Source organism: Megascapheus bottae, chromosome 2 (genome assembly GCF_031878675.1).
Source record: "Megascapheus bottae isolate mThoBot1 chromosome 2, mThoBot2.hap1, whole genome shotgun sequence".
Classification (NCBI taxonomy): Eukaryota; Metazoa; Chordata; class Mammalia; order Rodentia; family Geomyidae; genus Megascapheus; species Megascapheus bottae.
In genome coordinates, this window is record NC_143510.1 from 25,499,133 (window position 1) to 25,512,130 (window position 12,998).

Sequence of the window (12,998 nt, forward strand, 5' to 3'; positions counted from 1 at the left end):
CATATTAAATCCTACTATCTTATCCTGATAAGAGACTAATTTCTAGAAGTCAGAAGCCATAGGTCAACTCTATCATATTGTCACATACGTACGAGAAATATTTATGTATTGAAAATATACTCTGGGCCCAGACTTTTTTAAAGGTACCTGAAACTGTTTAATTAAAACATCATCATTAGAAAATAACTTGGTGCTTCTGGTAAAACCATTTTAGAATAAATACTTGGAATTATTTCAAGAAAAAAATAAATTATACTCATAATAGTTTTTATTTTAAAATACAAAATGAAATAAACCTTAATCAAATATGCCAAAATAGTTATATGTATGTATGTATGAGCATTAATATTTTAGTAATGATAATGTAGTAAATAAAGAAAATTTTCATGACTTGGTAACATAAAAACAAAAATAAAATTTCATCACAAAGCACTCTTTTCTTATAATTCAGGTATTTTTAATTTTTATTTTTAAATTTCAATAAAAAATTTCCCCACAAAACTTATTCCCTGACTCATTATTTATTTGTAAGCACATATCAAGCTACAACCTAATAAGAATTTTAGCATCTACAGTAGTTCTAAAATAAAAACGTTTCATCGTTTTTCTAAAATGACTGAACTCTTGTCTTTTACCCACTATCATTTGTTTAAATAAACAATATAAGCAATAAATTCTAAAAAAAAATTACCATAGGATGAGGATCCAATCCTTCTAGCATTCGTCTGACATTGTTCACAATTTCCCTAGCATCATAGTTGGGCAGTTTACAAGCCCATCCAGTACCAATGCCCTCAGCACCATTTATTAAAACCATGGGAATTATGGGAATATACCACTCAGGCTCTACACGTTGATTATCATCATAAAGGAACTTAAGCAAGTTGTCATCGACAGCAGGAAAAAGTAGTCTTGCTAAAGAGCTAACAAAAAGAAAATATAGAAAGTTTTATGGCTTTGAGAAATAAAGCTTCATACATAAACAGTTTGCATTTCAGAAAAATCTATATTCTGTAACCAACAAAATTTATCTAACATTAGTATAATGTATATATTTCTCTCAAGCAAAAGACCAGGGGGGAAAAACTGCTCTACTTTACTTATATATGTATGTAATTACCTACCTACATTCTTTAGCTCTAAGAATGTTCTAGCCTTGTGGACAAAACATATAACCCATAACTAAGAAATAAAGTTTAGTGAGGAAAAACATCTTGACACTGATTTCACTAGGAATTCCTAAAAATTAAGGTCAGTAGACTTACATTTTTATAAAATAATTTTGAATATTCTCCCTCAATAGAACAAGTAATCATATCTTTCCACAGTTTCAATTCTATTAAATATTTCATTTATACTGATTAACTTCAACTGAACTTTCTACCATTAAATCAGCAAATGTTTACCTTAACATTGTGAAAATATAACGAGGGCTTGCAGCATCTTTACCACCATGAAGCCGAGTTCCAAACTGACCAATTGGCTGAAGCAAGTTAATATTGTTACTTCCCACAAAGTTCTGAGCCAAATTCACTATAGTCATCATCAATGCTTGCTACAGAATAGAATAAGATGAAACGTAACATTAATGTCTTAAACTTTCTACTACTATTCCTTAATTTGTCATAAAAACTCTCCATTCTATCATATCTCCAAAGACTGCATAAAAATATTTTACATGGATAGCAATCATTCATCATGTCAATAACGAGTTTCAATTGAGTCCAATCTTAATACTTACTTCTCCATGATGATAAGCAGACATTTCAGCAACAGATCCGGCCAACTGGGCAACTTTTACTTCACGTTTATCATTCCTCTTGAAACAGGTAAACAAAACTTTTCGTTGGCCGGGTTTAAAGCCTATGTTTAGAAAAAACAATCCTCTTGAAATTACTCCCTCAAGATATAGTTGTGACAATTCTTTTAATGGTAACAATGTATATATTTCAGGAGAAAAGAGCAAAGATATAGCTTTGAAAGACTGAATAAAAATGGTACTTGAAATTCTACAATTTGAGTTCACTAATATTTTTCTAACTTAAGTGAGATCAATTGAAAGATAATCTTTTGGACTTAAGAACCACTCAGTGGCTCCAAGATTCTTTGGTAAAAGTTTCTAAGCACTTATATAATAACTAAAATGTCAGCTATCACTCAAGTATCAGCAAAGCAATCAATAAATCTGTCAACTGCAATTGAAGAACTCCAAATCAGAAAATACACTCAACCAAGTTTGCCATTGTAATTAATAATATAAAAAGACTACAGAAACTTAAATTTGCATACTCATTTCAACTTGGCCATTACTATGTGACTAAGTAAATTACTAAACTAGTAAGTCACACTGTCCTCAGAGCATTGAAGTAATAAGATTTGTGACAGAGTTGTCCTAAGGCTCATGTGATATAACACAAAGAAAGCAGATTGCAGTTTTGTGAAACATAAAATAGAACAGATAAAGAAAAAAGATTCAAAAACTACCAGAAGCCAGGTGAAGTGGCTTATGCCTATAATCCTAGTTCTCCGGAGGCTGAGATCTGAAGATAGTGGTTCAAAGCCAGCCCAGGCACTAAAAGAACTTGAGTCTCTAATCTCCAATTAATCATTAGAAAATGGGAAGTGGGGCTGTGGCTCAAGGGGTAGGGTGGTAGCCTTGAGCTGAAAAGCTCAGGGACAGTGCATACCTCCAGAGTTCAAGCTCCAAGACCCACCAAAAACAAACTAACAACAACAAAAAAAACCACAAAAAACCAGAAAACCAAAAGGAAAGAAAGAAGCACATTGCTTCTTCCTTATTCTTCTTGTTCTAAGCCAATTAGTATAGCAATAATTTATTTTAGTAGATACAATTATTGTCACCATCAATGAGTAAGGAAGAAGGAACAAGATGATAAAACATAGTCATTACTACAATGTAACTGAGGATAAATTTAGATAGGTAAAGAAATAAGCATACAAATTTAATGATCTGAAACTTAACAAATGTTAGGGGAGACAACTTCAGAATATGTCTGGACAAGATCACTATTAGCTGGAAAACAAAGATCAACAAACTTCCTAAAAGTTCAAAAGTAGAAAAGAAACTTCTAGGCTGGTTTAGGTGAGATGGGTGAGAATTTTGAAAGGGGTGACATTGATTAAGATGCAGTATACTCAGAAACTGCTTTGTTAAATAATAGCTCCTTTGTATAACTAAAGAAAATAAGATTTTTTAATCCTAAAAGAGAGATCAAAATCTATTCTAACTAGTTTCTAAATTATGGCAAGTTAAAAATAGCAAAAGCATTACAGTTTAGCTATTAAAGCATAAAGAAAATCTAAAAATTCTCTGATACATATTTTAGGAATTAACAAAATCCCATTTCACCGTCAATTTTGGCAAAAGCTTTCAAGAGTAGTCTTAAGGTTAAATTTTCTTGAAAAATTCAAAAAGTTAAAAAATTTCAGTTTGGGGGATATTAAAGACTTAATTCCTACCAAAACATATCTCAAAATTAAACATAAGGTTTTAAATTCCTCTGAATCAATGTTTTGAATCATGTTTTAAAAGTGCATCATAAGCATGGTCTAAATTACATGAAACTAAATAATATTCAAAACAGAAAATGAGAAACATTTTTAAACAAAGGTTACTTACCATCAACAAGAGATGGTATTGATCTTTCATTGTCAGAATTTGAGAAAAGAATTAACTCTTTGTTGATGAAATCATTGTAAGTCAAATGCTTTGTTGCTGTACCATATAAAAATTGCTAGGAAAAAAAGTCATATGGCAATTGTCATTATTACTCCATAAGCCTTAGTCTCTGTTTTCCCAGGACAAGTACAGTTTTTAGTGGTACTAGAGTCTGAACTCGGAGCTTGTGAGGCAAGTGCTTTGCCACTTGAACCACTCTGCTAACCCCTTTTGCTTTTGAGTTTTGTTGTGTTTTTTGCCCAGTCTAACTTGGACATAATCCTTCTCCTTATGGTTTCCCTCACTGCTGATGAATTGAGATGGAGGTCTCCCTAACATTTTGCCTAGACAAGCCTCAAACCACAACCCCCGAGTCTCTCAGGTCAAATCACAGCTCTGTATGACTAACCTCTGGCAAACCATGTAACCTACGCTGTCTCCGGTCTTCCATAAAATTTGTTAGCCATTCTTTTCTGTCATCAATCTTCTTCTTACTGAATGCCTAAAAGAATATAAGCAATGACTTCACATATTGAGAATAAAATTAATTCCACTATCAAATTTAAATTTATAAATTTAATTACTGATTAACTCCTGGCAAATTAAACTTTTAACAATTTAACTTCTGGCAAATTAACTTTCAAATGTTTTTTATATTTAATTATAATTAATAGAAGGGCTACATTATAGTCACCAGATAGAAGGTATATTACTTCACAAATATTGATACCCTTTCTCATGTCATGGTCCCCATTTCCCTCCTCCGTCCCCCTGCTCATCTTGTTTTCCCCCCTTCCCTATCCTATTTCAAATAACCAATTAAGTATATATAAAATATATCAGATAACAAAGTGAAATATTGTAACAATATGAGATAACTAAGGAACAGCAAAAGAGATGAGTAACCTTCAAATATTTTAATCAAAAATACACCTTAATTGAATCTTTTACTTAAAGAAGTATGAAAACCAGGTTAACCTGGGGAAAAAACTAAAATTCACTACTTTGGATGCTAGATTTCAAAAGCAACTTTTCATAAGAAACCACAATTGAGAAGAACAGTATAGCAGGCAGGAGACAGGGGGGCTAACAGTTTTGTTTTTCCAGAAGCTTAATTACCAGGGTAATGGCTGCATCATCTTCAGGACCAGCATATCTAAACAAAATGCGATGCCTTTCCATATCAGCAAAATATTCCTTTGCTTCTTTAGCTGTACTGGTACCCAATCCTGCAGAATTTAAGAAATAATTCTGAATCACAAATATCAATAGCTGTTTAAAATCATCCAGTGAAGTTTGTGGGGAAAGTTGTAAGATAGAGCAAGCTAGCAACTCTGTACCAATTTTATCAATTTAATAGAAAAGAAAGACAAAACAGGTATGGCATGCTTCAGAACACAAGTATACAATGCTACCTGTTAAATATGGTTACCTCTGCACTGATTACCAGTTAACAACAAAAAATAGTAATAATAAGGGGACAAAGCAACATGCTATATACTAAAGTGATACAATTGGCAACATATATATATATATATATATATATATATTTCTTTTTGATAGGACTAGAGTTTGAACTCAGGGCCTTAATTTGTAGAAAGGCATTCTAATACTTAAGCCATTCCCTCGGCCCTTTTTTTCTTTTAGTTGTTTTACAAATAAGCTCTGCTTTTGTCCAAAGCCAGCCTCAGACCACAATTTTCCTACCTGTATCACCCACACAGTTGGAATTAGAGGTATATGCCATCAATCTTTGGCTTCAATTTTCTTAATAAATTGCCACAAAAATATATTAAAAAAATAATATATTGAGACTAAAAAGACATACCAACCAAATGTGCTTAGATCTTGACTTAAAATATATGTAATAAAATATGTAAAACATAAAAAGTATAATAATGTACTTTTATGATGGTATTAAGATTTCAGCATGAATACAATTAAGGAATTCTAAAATTGGCTGAATTTTAAGATATAGTTTTTTTAAAGGAAAGTATTATTCTTTTAGAAATACATATTGAAGTACTTATAAGCAATATACAAATCTGTAAATTATTTTAAATTATCATGGCAGTAAGAGGTTTAGATTAAGCAAGATTGGCCACTGAAATTGTGATTAAGGTATGTAAGGAACTTTTTATATTCTTTGTTATTATATAATTTTCTACAAAATTTAAATAAGTAATCATTTTACAAAACTTAAATATTTTAAAATACAAACCTTTGTAGTATTTTATTTTCCAGGCTTTCTGATTTTCTATATGTTTCTTCCACTCATCAAATTCAGGAATACTATAGAAGGAAAGTTCTTGCTTATTTTTGCTTGCCTTAAATTAATTAAATAAAGAAATTAGTGTTTCTGCTACCTTTTAAGACAACAGCATAAAAAATGCAACAGTGAAATAATACCTTTACAATAGGGGTAATGAATTCTTCAAGAAAACCATGCTTCAAAAGTGATGGCCAATTGTGATGAATGAAATTAATAAGCAAGCCTTTTATATGAGAGCCATCTTGATCCTAAATAAAAGTAAAAAAGTCCTGTTAAGTATTACAAAATATAACTACTTATAGCTAAGATAAAGCTATATAACTAAATTTAAAATGTATCACTAAAGCAAAGAAATAAAATTTCACTCAAATTTTAAAACTGCATTTCACAAACTACACATTAGATATTGTACCACAGAAGTTTCTTTTAAATATAAGTAAGCAACATTGCTAGTGATAATATTGAATGTTTCTGATTTTTTAAAAATATACTGTTTTACAGAGCGCTCAGATTTCACTGAGTAATAATAAATAATAAGTAATAATAAGTGGCTTTAAATTTTTTTAAAAATACATAAAAAGTTATAATGCTACTTCATTGAGTAGTAGGGACTGAAAAAACAGTTATAGGTATTCCTGACATAAAAATTACAGAAGTTAAGATAACTGGGGTTGGGGGAAGGACAAAAATATGTGCGAGAAGTAATGCACTTACTACCTGATGAATGTAACTGTAACCCCTCTCTATATTATCCTGGCAATAAAATAAAAAATGAAAAAAAAATTGTAAAAGTTCCACTTAAACCAATATAGTGTCTTTTTCCATTGGAGATATTTCTGTCCAAATGCTTTTAAAATATACAATTGGATGCACTTGAAATTTTGTTTTCTATTTTCTAATCAGAAGTCAAGCTGAAACCACAGTACTACCAAAAAATTCAATTCTCTTATTTTTTCCTGATTATTCACCTTTTATTATAAGTCCTGATTTTTGTATATCTCCATTTATGCCAGAAAATTACCAGCTCACATATTTTATCATTTCATTCCTATTTATAGATTTAGTTGTTATAAGACAACACTGCATCCTGCTCCTATCATATTTTTACTGCATTTAAAAATACTATTTAATATATTATTTAATAATAATACTAGTATTGAAAAATTAAGGAATGTAAAAATGTATTTCACATAAATATTTCCACTGCAATATAGTTTTTGTAATCTGTTTATACACTATGACGTTTTCATGTGCTATCTTAGAACAAGTCTCATGAAACTGACTCTCCAGAGCTGGGGATATGGCTTCATGCATAGCTCTGGCATTCCCAAAGTACTAGGTTTTATCTCCAACCTGACATGTAATTGTAACCCCACTGCTTTTTTTTTTTTTAGCATTTTCAAATCTAAACATATGAATTACAAAACTAAATATGTAGCAACTTTCAAACCAACCTGGTCAGTCATAATCATAATCTTTCCATAACGTAAGGTTTTCAGAGATTCTGCATCATCATAGCTCTTCTTATATTGTAGACCAACTATTTTAATAATATTGTTTATTTCTGCGTTTTCCATGATCTGTGTCAAAGGAAAAGTAATAAAGTATTTTAAAAGCATTAAAACATATGCAAAGTAAGTCCAAATGTATATTTTATAATTCAAAACTTTTAATAACACAGAGATGCCATAAACATGTTTGGATGTATGGATATATACAAACCTGTTTGTGAGAAGCTTCTCGTACATTAAGAATTTTACCCCTGAGTGGAAAGACTCCATATCTATCTCGTCCAATCACACCTAATCCAGACACAGCCAACGATTTAGCAGAATCTCCCTCTGTCAATATCAATGTACACTCCAAGGAATGTTTGCCACCTAAAAAGTTAAAAACCCTGTAAAATTAATCTAATGGATACTATATATAGTTTCTATGTAGTCAAATATACATAATTTATTCTCTATATATATACATCCCAGAGGCTATTATATATTATTTCTCTATATATATTCTAATATATCCTATATATTAGAAAAGTAAAGCAAAAATAACATTAACAGTAAATGATTAAGTCATATCATGTTTTGCACAAGTTAAATATTAAATATATTTGTTGAATTCCCTTCACTGAAATCTAGCAATATGTGATACCTATGGCAATATCAATTTCACTCTAGACAAAAGAAAAATCATACTCTAAATAAAACATTTCTATACACTGGATAACTTAAAAGTTCATTTATCTTGTAAAAATATTCTGAATCTTACCAGCATCATTAGCATCATCCAGTTTGGGAATGCCTTTGATTTTACTGTATTTCACTGATGAACACTTCTTATTCAACTGAGTCTGCGCCTTAAATTTTACCCAATTCAAGATACTTTCTACAATGCCACAATTAGAGGCCTTAAAAAAATAATGAGAGAGCAATGCTATAATAAGCCAAATTTGTAATTAACTAAAATTTATAGTGCTTATTAACTGACAAACCTAGAATGCCGATATTTTTAAAAGTAAAGCAATGATGGTAATAATAATATATTTAGACTGTTAACATGTATTATATTTACTAATAAGTAATAAGATAAATATACTGCTATAACTAGTTTAGGCAGCTGTATACATTATGATCTATTATACTGAAAGACAAACATGAAAAAGAGCCACTGAACAATTCTGTTGCAATAAACTCCATAAGGAAAATATTCTATTCTTCTTAAGTTAATTTTGTTAAAATTAACAGTAAAAGCTAGTCTACTCATGAACTTACTAGCTAGAAAATTCCAGACATTATCTCTGATTGAAACATGTTAGTTTGCAGTATAAACATGCCTATACTAATAACTGGCTTGATGAAAGAGAAAATAATAAATCAAAACTACTTCATTATCTATCATAACATTGAAAAATAATGTAAATTTTACTCACTGCTTTAAAAAATTTTTCTGAGAGTTGGCATTTGGACCCAAAACTTTTGGGCTGCAGAGTCATGTTTTCCTTAGTCTGGGAGTCAAAAGTTGGATTTTCAATAAGACAATTAATAAAAACCCATATATGGTTTTTTACCTGTGGAAAAAGTAACAGAATAAAAAGGTCAACATAAAAACTGGCATTCTTTAGTCATTTAGCAGAATATAAAGATCATCACTTACTTGAAATGGTTTCACTGAAACACCAGCTTTGTTCTTTTTCTTAACAACTTCAATCAGTTTACCAACAACCTGATCCACCACATAATCCACATGCCGGCCACCCTAGGGAGGAAAAATCAAGAAGAACCCAAGATATTCCAGAACTAGGGTGTTCAACAATTGGATGGCCTTATACTAAAACAATTTTCTAAAGGAATAATGAGCTGCAGAATGACAGAGCCCGGATTTCTAAAATAATACAATTTACTGTTGTTTATTTTGTTGTTTTAAATGAAGTATTATTACTTTACCAATGACCAGGAAAAAAACACATTTGCATACTTACTTTTGTAGTTGCAATACTATTTACAAAACTGATTTGCTGGAATCCTTTTTCACTCAATGTGAGACAAACATCCCATCTTTCATTGGCAAGTTCATGAATAACTTTCAGCGCCACCCCAGTTTCATCCAATTTGTCTTTCACATAAAGGTCTACATAACTGCGAAATCCATTTACCTATTAATATAAAAACAAAAAGATTAATCATATACTAGCAACACAATTAGGTGAATAAGCATACTTTTAAATGCCTCATTTACAATAGCTCTTAGCCACAGATCCAAACATTCATGTCTTTACCAGATGGTATTCTTGATCCCTGTTCTTCAAATAAGAATTCATTATTATGTATACTTGACAAAGAAGGCAAGAAGTGACATCTACATGAATTACTGTTTAAGTATTTAAAATGACAGTGCTAATGTCCAGTATTGCTCCTTTGAAACAAAAGACATTGCTAGTCTTACAAAAAATCAATAATAAATTAAAATGACAATAGAAGTCATGGTATAGCTGACTATCCTAAACTCCAGAGACATGTGCCTTTAGAAAACTACAGAGTCTAAGCATTTACTTACCTTGGATAAAAATTTAATAAACCAGAAAGAAGATCAGAAGGTTTAATGGATGCAGAACAAGTATAAATATGGGAAACTCCTAGGATTTATAGTCGTAAGAAGTGCCTACCATAGCAGATTTTCTCTCTAGGAATCTCAATACAGGAAAGATCATTAAAGAATAAAACAAACAAGAGATCCTCTCATAGTACTGGCATTAAGAGAAGGACAAGTGGGAAAACTCATCCAAATTCTCACCAAAAAAAGGAAGGTTCTTCTTCTGAAAGACAAGAGCATCAATTATGTAGACTTATCCACATTGGCGGATACCTACTACAACAGGAAGAAAATGATAAAGGACACAAGGAGAACTCTTGCCTAGGAAGGATAGACATAAATACTTCTGAAGCAAATTTGTGGGATACATAGTCACTGTACATTCCAAAGACTGGGAAATAATTGAACATTACCATTATAATTTACCCCCATGCTAACAGCAGTGAGATTCAGCTGGAAGAATGGTAAAGACCAGACCATATCTGAGAATCAGCTCAAAAAGAAAAACAAAAGCCAATGGGACAAAAAAAAAGGAAGAATTTCGTAGTCTCTGAAGGATCAAATTTCAAACACAGCCCATCTCCTGCAAAACTCCCATACGGAAGCCATACTCAAATCTATTTACCACAGTGTCTATTATCCTATACAACATATCTGACTTTTGACTAAAACTTTTAGGTATGTCAAAAGGCAGGAAAAAGTGTGAAAAGAAAGTAATCATCAGAACCACATATGTTCCAGATGTAACAAATACAAAAAGAAAATTTAAAATAAGTATGATTAATATATTATAGTCTTCAGTGGGGGAAAAAAAGGTAGAAAGCATATAACTTTAGCAGAGAAAGGGAATTTACATAAAAATCAAACCAAGAACACAGAAGATGACATAAAGAAAGCCTTAGCTGGCTGTGGTGGCTCTCGCCTGTGTAATCTACCTGGAGAACTATAGCTCAAAGCCAGCATGGGCAAAAATGGTCACAAAGGCTTTATCTCCAATTAATAAGCAAATGCTACACGGCAAGCATGTTCAAGGCATAGCATTCCAGTTTTGAACAAGAAAGCTGAGATCAAGTCAAGTTCAAGTCCCACTAGCAAATAAATAAATAAATAAATACAGAATGCCTCTAACAGGATCACTAATAGACTGGATACAGTGTTAAAGAAAAATGATGGACTTCAAAAAAAATAAATTAAAATAAGAGAAGACTAAATAAATAGACAGAACGTCTAAGAACATGGGACAATACTAAACAGGAAAATATGTACACAATGTATACCAGAAAAAAAAGAAAGAAAAAACAAGTCAGAAGAAAGCTTTGTAAAAATATTGACTAAAACGATTTCTATATTAGTATCCAGTACCAGACAAATCCAAGAAACCTAAAGAATGCCAAGGAAAAATTAAAAGTAGCATAAAAATTTAAAAAAACACCACATATATAAGTATACCAAAAGAAATAAAGATAGAAACTAATAGCACCACAATATTCTTACACACACACACACACACACACACACACACACACACACAAGAAAAAGTTATAGTGAATTGGTATATGAAATAAACCAATTTTGGCCCATAGTGCTATAGCCATTGAAAATATTATTTGAAAGTGAGGGGGAAAAAGACTCTCAGACAAAAGTAACTTTTCCTTCCTTGACCTCCCCAAATGCTGGGAGTACTGGTATATACCACCACATGTGGCATTTTAGCTACTACTTTTCCAAACAAATTTTCTGCCTCGTTATTTTATTAGTATGTTCTATCTGGTTTATATAACCTTTGTAGAAATGAAATTATGACAACAATGACACAAGAAATCGGAGTGAGAACCTGTTATATGTGTATATATATATGTATATAATTACATATATATTATACTTTCACTATTCACAAAGTTTAACTTATTTAGAAAAGTATATTTATTGCAAACCCTATATAATTGCTAAGGTTTTAAAAGTATAAGTAGAGATAAAGTGCATGCATTTTTAATGCTCAATTAAAACCAGAGAATAAAGAATAAGGCTAAAAAACAACATAAGCAATAAAAATTAGTTAGCAAATGATAGATTTTATTCCAAATATATCAATAATCACTTTAAACGCAATGATTAAAAAATCAGATTAGATTTCAAGAAAAAATCCTATTATATCTTGTTTGCAAAACATTGTATTAAATTGTTTTTTAAAGACACTTACAGGCAATTTCTTTCCATTAAACATGACCTTGACCCCTTTACATGAACCAGCCAAATCATATGCTCTTCTGGTCATGAGGGCTACAATATCCTTGTCAAGTTTTTCCATCTTAAATTTAGACAGATCTGGTTGGAATGTTATACATGTGTAATCCTCACCATCAAAATGCTTAATTTTGGCTTCAGAAGTCTTCATCATATTATTCATCCATGTCTTTAAAAGCAAAAATACTCAAGTAAATTTCATAAATACTCTATTCATGAAATACAAATTTATAATCACATTTCCCAACCTTCCAACAAGTTAAAAATCCTTGTAACTGATATTTAATATGAAAAAATTACAAATATTACTATTACAGTTTCATGCTGAAAACAAAATACTTACACAGTTTTATATACTAGCAGTAAAACATCTTTCAAACCCAACATGTTATATAGTCTTTACCAGAATGAACAGCATGATATGGTATCTGACTAAGTTATCTTAGCTTATATAAAATTTCAAAACTACTTTTTCAAAGGCCTGCAAAAAAGCTTAACTATAATTCAGTAAGAAAGTCTACAAGCATGCTAAGTGGTAGTATTTAAGTATATGGGGTTTGGAACTTTTTCTCTAATACCGGACCAAGTTAAAGAAGTCCGCCAAGACATTCACCTCAAGGAAATAATGAGGCCTATACAAAATCTCTCATGTATTCTGATGTGAATTTGGTATCACATATAATTCCCTAAAGAAACTGAATGCTTAGAAGA

The 12,998-nt window shown here is 30.9% G+C and overlaps 1 protein-coding gene across 2 annotated transcripts in view; it reads right to left on the minus strand.

Annotated features, from left to right (window-relative positions):
- Top2b (DNA topoisomerase II beta) overlaps nucleotides 1-12,998 on the minus strand; it is a 61,787-nt gene that overhangs the window by 21,436 nt on the left and 27,353 nt on the right. For both annotated transcript variants that reach the window (XM_090322332.1, XM_090322323.1), the window contains exons 7-21: nucleotides 12,244-12,456; nucleotides 9,433-9,606; nucleotides 9,108-9,209; nucleotides 8,884-9,021; nucleotides 8,223-8,361; nucleotides 7,674-7,831; nucleotides 7,406-7,531; nucleotides 6,089-6,199; nucleotides 5,901-6,006; nucleotides 4,799-4,908; nucleotides 4,089-4,181; nucleotides 3,641-3,755; nucleotides 1,742-1,863; nucleotides 1,407-1,555; nucleotides 692-923 (exon numbers count right to left, since the gene is read on the minus strand). In XM_090322332.1, coding sequence (XP_090178458.1) covers nucleotides 692-923; nucleotides 1,407-1,555; nucleotides 1,742-1,863; nucleotides 3,641-3,755; nucleotides 4,089-4,181; nucleotides 4,799-4,908; nucleotides 5,901-6,006; nucleotides 6,089-6,199; nucleotides 7,406-7,531; nucleotides 7,674-7,831; nucleotides 8,223-8,361; nucleotides 8,884-9,021; nucleotides 9,108-9,209; nucleotides 9,433-9,606; nucleotides 12,244-12,456 — 2,088 coding nt within the window. The remainder of the gene's footprint in view (nucleotides 1-691; nucleotides 924-1,406; nucleotides 1,556-1,741; nucleotides 1,864-3,640; nucleotides 3,756-4,088; nucleotides 4,182-4,798; nucleotides 4,909-5,900; nucleotides 6,007-6,088; nucleotides 6,200-7,405; nucleotides 7,532-7,673; nucleotides 7,832-8,222; nucleotides 8,362-8,883; nucleotides 9,022-9,107; nucleotides 9,210-9,432; nucleotides 9,607-12,243; nucleotides 12,457-12,998) is intronic.